The 11,403-nt window shown below is 39.1% G+C and overlaps 2 protein-coding genes across 4 annotated transcripts; both read left to right on the top strand.

Moving 5' to 3' along the window:
* The first annotated feature begins 338 nt into the window (after window positions 1–338).
* Window positions 339–6,250, top strand: cat (catalase). Of its 3 annotated transcripts, none has more exons than XM_056239212.1 (14): window positions 339–507; window positions 1,723–1,894; window positions 2,109–2,219; window positions 2,497–2,627; window positions 2,710–2,814; window positions 2,898–3,023; window positions 4,035–4,226; window positions 4,402–4,554; window positions 4,803–4,941; window positions 5,166–5,296; window positions 5,382–5,489; window positions 5,609–5,692; window positions 6,046–6,126; window positions 6,161–6,250. In XM_056239212.1, exons 1-13 carry the CDS (start codon window positions 445–447, stop codon window positions 6,106–6,108), a joined length of 1,578 nt encoding a protein of 525 aa, XP_056095187.1. In that variant the 5' UTR covers window positions 339–444; the 3' UTR covers window positions 6,109–6,126; window positions 6,161–6,250. The 3 variants fall into 3 exon arrangements, with proteins under 3 accessions (XP_056095187.1, XP_056095185.1, XP_056095186.1); XM_056239210.1 differs by having other exon boundaries at window positions 6,157–6,249; XM_056239211.1 differs by lacking the exon at window positions 6,161–6,250 and having other exon boundaries at window positions 6,046–6,147.
* Window positions 6,251–7,469: 1,219 nt separating this feature from the next.
* On the top strand, window positions 7,470–8,859 carry ifitm5 (interferon induced transmembrane protein 5). The gene is made up of 2 exons (XM_056239214.1): window positions 7,470–7,858; window positions 8,408–8,859. The coding sequence occupies exons 1-2, from the start codon at window positions 7,652–7,654 to the stop codon at window positions 8,627–8,629; spliced, it is 429 nt and encodes a 142-aa protein (XP_056095189.1). The 5' UTR covers window positions 7,470–7,651; the 3' UTR covers window positions 8,630–8,859.
* The last annotated feature ends 2,544 nt before the right edge of the window (window positions 8,860–11,403 follow it).

Genomic DNA, 11,403 nt, shown 5'->3' with positions numbered 1-11,403 from the left:
GCTAATGAGATATCGATGACATTTTCTGCTATTATGATTGGTCCATCATGGTCAGCGCTGAGAAAAGTAACGTATTTCCCGTGACCACTTCGTTTGCGTTGCTTAAGCTCGGTCTAATCTGAAAATTAACACCGATAATATTTAATAAACAGTGAACTAAAAAAACACTGAAGAGGTCATTAATATGTGTTAGAAAAGTAAAATGTAGATCCATCGTGCTTGGCCAATAAGAGGCAACTTTCGGACAACATAGCCCCGCCCATTTAGGTGCTACGTTTCAATGGGTGGAGACATAGACATTATGTCTATGGGTGGAGACCATAGGGTGGAGACAGGCCATTACCAGCCTTAATAAAAACCAACCGTTTAGACAGACCCCGAGTTCGGTGTTTGGATCCACACAATTTTTGTATCGCGTTTTGTGTGTCATTCAAGACCTGAATAATGGCAGACAGAGACAAGGCGACGGATCAGATGAAACTGTGGAAGGAGGGCCGCGGCTCTCAGGTTTGCTGCAGAATTTATTTATTGAATATTGTAGTGTTATGTTAAAAATAAGTTCAGATTTGTGCATTTAATTGGGTTTTCAGCGTTTCTTTTAATGGGTTATTGTGCATTGAGAAATTGTGCCAAAGGTCGCAAGGCTGTAATGAATAAACACGAAAGGGATTTGGTTATATCTTCGTGTTTTGATGTGCAAAACGTCTCAAGAACAATGAATTGTTGCGTTGCTTTAAAATTGACTTTACTCTAAAACTATTGTATACTTAAATCTGAAAGAGAGATACTTGTCTTGACTGCAGTGACAAAATAATGCATCGTCTCACTGCAAGCAAACATGTGACTATCAGAGCGTTTTAATCGTGAATTTAAGATGTCACTTGTCACTTATGAATGCAGTAACGTTAGATACTGTCTTATTTTTATGTACAATTGCATAAAACACTAGTCAGATGCTGGTATGGTATTGAAAATAACATCCCCTGTGGTCTAATTGCATGGTATGTTTGCACAAAATTACGCTCAAAAAGATCCGGTTTATTATATAATTTCAGGTGAAATGTTTTCGTAGTTGAAGTGGGTAAACAACATACTTTAACCGGTTTAACGGAAGAGGTTTAAGCCCCCGCCCCATCCCACTGCTCTCTTACGCGAATGGTCAATAACATGAATGACACCTTGCTCAACGAATCACATTTGAGAACGCCGACTTTATATGTTATATAGTTTTAATTATTTATAATTTATCTAATTAGGTTATTTATTATATTTATGTACATAAGCATACTTTATATACAGCCTTAAAGGGACTTTGATTTATGCCCCTTTCCTTTTTATTTATTTAACGAGGACACACTCTACTTCTGCGAATCTGCGACAGTTGAACTTTAACCAGATAAGTAGATAAATATCTGTTATGGTTATTTAATCACCATTTTCAGGCCAAATGCCTATAAAATACTATTTATTTAGCCAGTATAGTTTTATAAAACTTGTTTACTTAAGTGACACACCTCAAATGTATTCATAGTATAAAAATAGTTAAATAGAGATAGATCAATATCTAAATATGACGAATATTGATTTGAAAGCATTGTTAAATAATCATAAAATACATGTTATTTGAGTTTAATAAATAAAATGATTTGGTTTGTTTCAATGTTATTTGAATTAGATCCATTTTTGCTATTCTGTCTCATTTTGTTTTGTTTTTTTTCTCAGCGGCCAGATGTCCTGACCACTGGAGCCGGAGTCCCGGTTGGGGACAAGTTAAACTCAATGACGGCGGGTCCGCGTGGGCCACTGCTGGTCCAGGACGTGGTGTTTGCTGATGAAATGGCCCACTTTGACCGAGAGAGGATACCAGAGAGAGTCGTGCACGCTAAAGGAGCAGGTGAGTGTGACCAGAAACATAAAGAGATTTTGTGTTTCTGTGCAGTAAATATACAGTAAAATGTCATTTATTCCTGTGATGGAAAGCTGCATTCAGCATCATTACTCCAGTCTTCAGTGTAAGTATTAATTTAAGAAAAAAAATCTTGCTGACCCCAAACTGTTTGAACGGTAGTATACGAACTTAAAACTAAATCTTTTCTCTCTCTTTGCAGGAGCGTTTGGCTACTTCGAAGTGACCCATGACATCACACGCTATTGTAAAGCCAAAGTGTTCGAGCATGTGGGAAAGACAACACCCATCGCTGTTCGCTTTTCCACTGTGGGTACGTTTCTGATTGGATATTATAATGGTTCTAGTGGCGCCTGGACTCTGTATGTATCGATTGTTATGTTGGGATTAGGAATGCCAGGAAACGGTGTCATAACAGAAGTCGTGACACTCAGGTCTCTGAAATGGAGCCAAATGGTTTTGTAAGAGGGTAAAGAGCACATGCAGAAACGATGTGATTATAACATAAGGCACACTCTCGCTCTCTTGCCTACTCAAAGTAAAAAGTACAACCTTTGTCCCTTGATAAATGTGCATTTGTATCTTTGTAGCTGGTGAGTCTGGGTCGGCAGATACCGTCCGAGATCCTCGAGGATTTGCAGTGAAGTTCTACACTGATGAGGGCAACTGGGATCTTACTGGAAACAACACCCCGATCTTTTTTATCAGGGATGCGCTTCTGGTGAGAGACACAATCCACACACCGTACCATTAAGTCCCTTGTCCCAATATTAACCGAATATGTGTGTTCACTGTGCCTGTAGTTTCCGTCCTTCATCCACTCTCAGAAACGAAATCCGCAGACTCACGTGAAGGATCCGGATATGGTTTGGGATTTCTGGGGTTTGCGTCCTGAATCGTTGCACCAGGTACGGCAGCAGAAGCAGGTCACTTTTGTGTTCTCACGTTAATGCAGAAAGTCTCACTCATGCTGGTGTATGTGTATGTGCAGGTGTCTTTCCTGTTTAGCGATCGGGGAATTCCGGATGGCCTCCGTCATATGAACGGATACGGATCGCACACTTTCAAACTGGTCAACGCTCAGGGGCAGCCGGTGTACTGCAAGTTCCACTATAAGGTCCATACTGTTTGTTTGTGTGAAATCTGCAGCTTGACGTGACAAAATCACAGCCAATAAGCACAAATTTAATGTTTAATTAGGGCTAGGTGATAATGGTCAAAAATATTTTTCCATATCATTTGATATCGATATTTATCACAATATTTATTTCATACCATTAATGGGGAAGGAAATGCATTCAATATGTTTGTTAGACCTTGGGAATGAATGTAACATGTAAGGCCACAGTAGTCTCAGTCTCCGACGTCTCACCCACGGACCATTGGCTGAACGTCACACAAAATGCGAAACACTTTGGCAGTTTCAAAGTCGTCATCTGATTGGTTGAGTTCTACAGGATTTCTGGAAGACCTGTGTGTTGTGTCCTTTTTTAGATGCATGCCGGTATGTTAACGTAGGGACATCGACTTACATTTTCACGGCCCTAAACATGAAGGGGAACCCATGAAATCCATTTTATTTTTCCCTAAATTCTGTTTTGTTTTATTTTTTCTGAATTCTGTTTTATGATTTAATACAAATTTACCATCAGAAATGGTGCCTAATGAAATGAATTCATTAAACCGTTTAATCATAATTTAATTTGATTACATTTTAAATGATTAACAATTAATTTGATAAATTAAAATAATTTTTTTTTTTTTTTTTTTTAACTGCACAAAATAGCGCAGCACAATTTGTATACTGTATGAATTAAAACATGGAGGAAAAATATTTGAGTTGTTTCATATTGCTTAATAATAACCAATGTCATGTTCTAATAATTTATATATCTGGGTTTGATATCCCTTATTAATAATATTATTCAATAATATTGAATGTGTCCTGTCTTAATACATTTTATTATGGTTATTATTATTATTATTATTATTATCATCATTAGTAGTAGTAGTATAGGCAATTAAATGTTTTAATAAATAGTTTTATTTTGTAAAAGGAAGAGATTTATCTCTTGATGTTATGATGTCACCTAGTTAAGAAACCCTGTCACTTGTTGTTGTCTTTCAGACTGATCAGGGCATTAAGAATTTGACCGTTGAAGAGGCGGATCGTCTTGCATCCACTGACCCAGATTACTCCATCAGAGATCTGTACAACGCCATCTCCAACGGCAACTTCCCATCCTGGACCTTCTACATCCAGGTCATGACCTTTGAGCAGGCGGAGAACTGGAAGTGGAATCCCTTTGATGTGACTAAGGTACTCTCATCCCAGAATGCACCAGTGGGTCTCAACCTTTCTGAATCTAAGGCCCCCCTTTGTCCAAGACAACATTCAAAGGCCCTCCTATTTAGACTACACAAATCTGTGCATTATTTTAGTCTCATTTAGATACTAATGTGTCCATCCTGATGCCTGGATCTTTATCTCTCAGGTCTGGTCCCATAAGGAATTCCCTCTGATTCCTGTGGGACGCCTTGTGTTGAACCGAAACCCTGTGAACTATTTCGCTGAGGTTGAGCAGCTGGCGTTCGATCCCAGTAACATGCCGCCCGGCATTGAGGCCAGCCCGGACAAAATGCTGCAGGTACGTCTTTACTACTATGTCACAAGCAACATACCTAGACACATTTCACAGGTTTATTTGCACAGGCTTATGATGCACAAAAAGATGCTTGTTCACTATTTTGTTCTTGAGCAAGGCACTTAAGCTCTGATTCCTCGTAATAAGCGTCCTGTAGATTACTTTGGATTAAAGCGTCAATGACTAATCACTAATTACAAGAATCCCTAGAATTGACTAAATGCTGTAATTACTCAATTCTTTCGCCACAGGGGCGTCTTTTCTCCTACCCAGACACACAACGGCATCGGCTCGGAGCAAATTACCTCCAACTGCCCGTCAACTGCCCCTACCGCACCCGTGTGGCAAACTACCAGAGAGACGGCCCCATGTGCATGTACGACAACCAGGGTGAGTTATATGCCTAGCAGAAAAAACGTCATGTGTCATACAGGGTTTGGTTTTGGGTAAGAGAGGGTATTAGTCTCTCAAAAGTGACTCAGATTAACAATGCAACATCTGTCTGGAATGGTTGAATAGGCATGTGACCCAAATGCTGTGAAGCATTTATAAACTTCTTGTGGCACAATGAAATCTGAATTGAAATGTTAAGCAGTTTCTGTCCGGACCTGTAGGGGGAGCTCCGAACTATTTCCCCAACAGCTTCAGTGCTCCCGATACCCAGCCGTGCTTCCTGGAGTCGAAGTGCCAAGTGTCTCCTGATGTGGGCCGATACAACAGCGCAGACGATGACAACGTGACCCAGGTGTGTTAGCGATCGTGTGCATCTGTGTACTGATAATCCAGCCATCCGTGAGTTATAATATTTCCCGCTCTGATCCTTTCCGTAGGTGCGCACGTTCTTCACCGAGGTGCTGAATGAAGCCGAGCGAGAGCGTCTGTGTCAGAATATGGCCGGCCATATGAAAGGAGCTCAACTGTTTATCCAGAAGCGCGTGGTATGATTTTAATCTCATGCAAATCATTTAAACGTCTCATTAGCAGCTATTGGGGAACATGCCTAGAAAAAAAACATGATTCCAGATAATTCCGACGTTTTTTTTGTGTGATTTTGCAGGTGCAAAACCTGATGTCCGTTCACCACGATTATGGGACTCGTGTTCAGACTCTCCTGGATAAACACAACGCTGAAGGGAAGAAGGTAGAAAACATTTGATCAGTCTCACACACATTCATCTGTGTTCTTTTAGAATGTATCAGGGTGTATACCTAAAACCATTCATATTTTGATATAAACTAAATAAAATAAATCCTAACTAAAATTAAATATAAAAAAACTAGCTTGATGTGCTAAACAAACAAACGAAAACTGAAATAAAAATTAATAAACTATATAGAATTACTAAAAATGTAACTAATATTACATAGAAAACCAAAAACCAAATTCAAATAAAAACCAATTAATAATGTTTTTTTTTTTAACTATAATAGTATCTCAACAATTTTTAAATAACGCTGGTGTTATATCATTATTTTCTGTCTTTGTCTCTCCAGAACACTATTCATGTTTATAGTCGCGGTGGAGCGTCTGCTGTGGCTGCAGCCTCTAAGATGTGATTTAAAAGTGCCGCCCCTCTACACACACACACACACACACACACACACACACACACACACACACACATTCATTCTCTTATAGAGTGTGATATAGGGTCATGATGCTTAACTCATTCCTTGTGTGCTGTAAAAATAGACATCATATATAACATGGCCAATTCACAACACAAGTGGTTTTGGCAAATGCTACACTGATTTCATAATCATGATTTATGCCATTAAACCAAATGGGGGCCTTTGATGCACACGGAAGCGCATAAAACTAATCCAAATTTAATCATCAGCCTCTTTCAGTGTATTTCTGCATTTTGATTGTCTGTGAAATGTAGAATAGACAAAAATAATCTGAGAATTAACACGTTTTAATTTAAAGACTGTGTGATGCTTTAGTTTTTTTTTTTTTTTTGATCTATGTATCTTGGCTACTGATGCATTTTAAAGCTGAATAGGAGAAATGATCTCTTTCCGTCCCTTTTGCCTTAACTGAATATAATTCAGTTGTGTTAACACGAATGTAACGGCTTTTGTCATTTTTGTAATTAATAAATAAGAATATTTGGTCTCTATGACTGAGTTGTGTATTCATTTGAAATCTTGGTTGTGCGTTTTCTTTTCACTACATACTAATTTTCCAAAGCTTGAATCTTTATCTTTGTCATACCTTTAAAATTTTATTCTCGCAAGTGTGATATTTGGAGGGCAAAATGTAATATAAATGTATACATTTCAGCTTGTTCATCCCGCAAAGATATTGTCTATATGGCTTTGGAAGACTCAAAATATTGCATGAATCATATTCTGATTTCTTACATTTTGGGACTTCACAATATTTGATTAATAAAAATGCATTTTTTTATTAAGGTTCCAGACTTTCAGTAAATGACTGCATTTTTGAGTGAACTTCACCTTTAATGCCTTGCTCTTTCCAGTAGGAGGCGCCACTTCCTTACACAGGATCCCCAGATCCTGGGACTTTATAACAGTGTGGTGACCAAAATAAACATCACTTGAATGATGATAAAAAAAATTATTAGCTTGCAGCATACATGCTTCCTAAACATAAGCGCTTTGGTGTTCCAATGAGGATGCTTGCGTCCTGTCCCCATTTCTATCCCGTAGGCTCCTTTTTTTTTATGAAATGAATGAAAGGCTCTTAAACACCCCTATAAAACGGAAATGATTCAGAAATCTGGTAAGTTAACATTTTTAAAATAGTAAAAATAAAGTGTATTTATTTTAAAATGTCTTTATTTTTATGCATTTTAATTTGATTTGATTTAAATGTATATTTAGAATTTTTAAAAATGGCCTTATAGTTTTAATTGTGTGTTTTATGAGCAAACCTAGAGATTTTCTCGAAATGGATACATGTATAGAAGCAGCACCCTGCCCTGTTCTCTCTAGCAACAACCACATAATGAATGACCGTTCTCTCTCTTTAGACTCCACCCATATGCAGTGTTGTATAAGTAGTGTCCTGATCTTTCTCCTCAGTAATTCCTCTTCAGATTCTTCCAGGAGTTTTGACCCCTGACCTCCGAGGATGGATAACGCCACATACAGCTACGTGAACGACTGCACTCCGCTCACTAACTGCAAGTCCGGCCGTAAGGCTGGCGGCTCCACGGTGGTCAACATGAGCCAAGCGGGCAAGAAGCCACCAAACGACTACCTGGTCTGGTCACTCTGTAACACTCTTTACGTCAACTTCTGCTGCCTGGGATTCATGGCTCTGATCTACTCCATCAAGGTGAGCTCCAACACCAAATGTCTTTGTGTGGCTTTAACTACTTCAGAAATATTCCTGGATGTCACATGATGGACCATCAAAGTTCTTAATTGAAGCCAAAAATGGTTTTACAGCCCAATGCCATAGAAGAACCTCTAGTTTAGAAAAATATTATATACTGGTGCTTTAAACCAAAACGCCTATCTGAAGAACCGATAATGCAACATCCAGAACTTTTTTTAATCTCCAAAGAACCATAAAGTGATGCCATAAACTATTTTGGGTTTCTCAAAGAACGTTTCAGTGAACCGTTTTAAAGGTAACATTTTTTTTTCTTAGTGTGAAGAGCATTTTAATCTAATCTTACCTTTTCCAAAAAGACCTTTTTGTGAACTGTAAAGTTCCATAAATGTTAAAGAACCATTGATGGCAATAAAGGACTTTTATTTTCAAGAGTGCTGAGAATGACCTAATGCAGGGAACCGTTTAAGAACCTTGATTTGAGTTCATGTGCTAAAACACGACTGTCCGAGACTCTCATTTCCGTTCTCTGTGTGTTTGTGTTTTCAGGCTCGAGATCAGAAGACCTTGGGCGACTTGCGTGCAGCACAGGAATGCTCAGACAAGGCGAAGTGGTACAACATTCTGGCATCGGGCTGGAATCTCTTGATTCCGCTGCTGTTGGTGGGTCTGCTGGTCCTGCTCCTGGTTCATCTGGGAAGCTCAGAGGGAGCGTTTGATTTCTTCGGTGAAGATGGATTTCAGAGTTTCATGAAGCTCTTCAGCAGGTAGACTGAGCGACTCAAGCAATCCCACCACCAAAAGCTCCTGCAAACCTTCTGGACAGTTCAAGCTCTCTTCACTTTACCAGCATGATATTTTCTTTGGCTGTGTGATGAGTTTATTATAATTTAGATTTGTTTTTCATAATTAATGTCAATGTACTGTATATCTATCCAACAATTCTATTTTATGAAGTTAATTTGGCTCAACTGTATTTAATAAAATATTTAATGTCCTCAGTATTTTTCCACATGCGTCTCCTTGAATAGATTTCTATCAACAGTGGGATTAAATAAGTACATTAGCGATGTTTCGACGACAAAAAGGTTCCATTGTCAATCGTGAAGCGACGCATAGCACGTCGCTTTCAAACCAAGCAGCGCGGCGAATTCGCGTTACCAACGACTGCATTTCACCCGCGAAATTTCGCCAAGCAACCCGATATTTCAGCGAAACTTCGACGGCGAAAAGAATAAATAATAAACACCTCGCACAAAAGACCAAGCAGCGCGACGATTTCGCCCGCGAAATTTCGTCTAGCGATGTTAAATGTGGCTGAGCTAGCACCTTCAGTGATATTTGATTCACGAACAAATAATTATTTAGATCCGGTTCTATTTAATAATTCACATGTAGGCCTATATTGTGCTAAATATCATGTTAAGTAATAAAAATATGATGAGGTTGATAGTGCAAAATCTGTGTAAAAAGATAATCATAAACAACAAAATATTTATTTTATTACCAAAAAAGACTCCCACTAGGCTGATTTGCTGGTCTTTCAGTCTGGTCAGGCTTGTCTTTTTGAGGGGTTTTGGTCACTTTTCAGTTGAGACGCCATCTTAAACCCACTGAGACCAGCTTGGCCTGGGTATGAAGATCATGTTCTGGTTTTAAGCTGTTTTCTTTTAATCAGGGAAGTTAATTGGTTATGAAGAGCAGGTTAACATGAATTCTTTGGAGTTTGTGTTTCAGGGAGACTGAAGGGGTGCTGTGGTTTAGTTCTCATGCGTCTCTGTAATGTTGGACCGTGCCGCCTGTGCTTATACAGCGGTGACCCCTCCCAGCTCTACTGGTATTTTTATCATTTAAATGACAGAGCTGTTTGCCAAACTTCACTCCCCTTCTATTTCAGTCGGCATACAGAGTGGACACAGATGTGCAGGGACTCGATTAAAGAGCAGTTAACACACACCCTCATGTAGACCTTCTGCCCATTTCTCATCTGTGTGGGTTCTTGCTGATATCTAGGTTGAAATATTAGGCCACACAGCCTATAACTATATGGGAAACTTTGACGGTCGCACATATGCTATTCTGTGTATCTTATCTCAGCAATAGTACACAGAAAAACACGGTAAAGAAAACATTCAATCACTGAATTGTGCAACCATTAATCAAAGTGATCTATTCTGTTTACATGTAATGTACACTTTTTTTTTTTTTTTTTTTTTTTTTATAAATGAGATCAAATGTTCTTTTGTTTATGTTTATTTTAACATTTAAAATAATGTTCTAAAATTGAGCTGGCAACAGGCCACAATTAAGATGTTGTAAGAAGGTTTGATAATTAACTGGCAAACAAACAGGATTGGTTAAACCCGGGAAAGAACTCATATGCACACTTATTGGTGCCAGAAATGGAATAAGAATGAGAATTTGTAATGGGATGATCAGCTGTTGTTTTGTCCAATAAAGTCTAATATTTTTAGCATCTGGAACTTCTTTCGAGAGATTTTTTGAAAAAGAGGGAAAGATTTCATTATTCCACGACACTATCAATTAAATCTCAGAGGTCTTTGGTGTTCAGATGCAGATTTAAGATAACATCTGTAAAATATTGCATCATCATGCTATAGTTGCTTTAATAAACAAAACATATCAAGGCCATTTTATATACACTCACCGGCCACTTTATTAGGTACACCTGTCCAACTGCTCGTTAACACTTAATTTCTAAGCAGCCAATCACATGGCGGCAACTCAGTGCATTTAGGCATGTAGACATGGTCAAGACAATCTCCTGCAGTTCAAACCGAGCATCAGTATGGGGAAGAAAGTTGATTTGAGTTACTTTGAACGTGGCATGATTGTTGGTGCCAGAAGGGCTGGTCTGAGTATTTCAGAAACTGCTAATCTACTGGGATTTTCACGCACAACCATCTCTAGGGTTTACAGAGAATGGTCCGAAAAATAAAAAACATCCAGTGAGCGGCAGTTCTGTGGGCGGAAATGCCTTGTTGATGCCAGAGGTCAGAGGAGAATGGCCAGACTGGTTCGAGCTGATAGAAGGGCAACAGTGACTGAAATAACCACTCGTTACAACCGAGGTATGCAGCAAAGCATTTGTGAAGCCACAACACGCACAACCTTGAGGCGGATGGGCTACAACAGCAGAAGACTCCACCGGGTACCACTCATCTCCACTACTAATAGGAAAAAGAGGCTACAATTTGCAAGAGCTCACCAAAATTGAACAGTTGAAGACTGGAAAAATGTTGCCTGGTCTGATGAGTCTCGATTTCTGTTGAGACATTCAGATGTTAGAGTCAGAATTTGGCGTAAACAGAATGAGAACATGGAACCATCATGCCTTGTTACCACTGTGCAGGCTGGTGGTGGTGGTGTAATGGTGTGGGGGATGTTTTCCTGGCACACTTTAGGCCCCTTAGTGCCAATTGGGCATCGTTTAAATGCCACGGCCTACCTGAGCATTGTTTCTGACCATGTCCATCCCTTTATGGCCACCATGTACCCATCCTCTGATGGCTACTTCCACCATG

The sequence above is a fragment of the Rhinichthys klamathensis genome, unplaced genomic scaffold, assembly GCF_029890125.1.
Source record: "Rhinichthys klamathensis goyatoka isolate OS25496 unplaced genomic scaffold, OSU_Roscu_1.1 h1tg000557l_1, whole genome shotgun sequence".
In the NCBI taxonomy this organism is placed as follows: Eukaryota; Metazoa; Chordata; class Actinopteri; order Cypriniformes; family Leuciscidae; genus Rhinichthys; species Rhinichthys klamathensis.
This window is presented reverse-complemented; position numbering and strand designations above follow the sequence as displayed.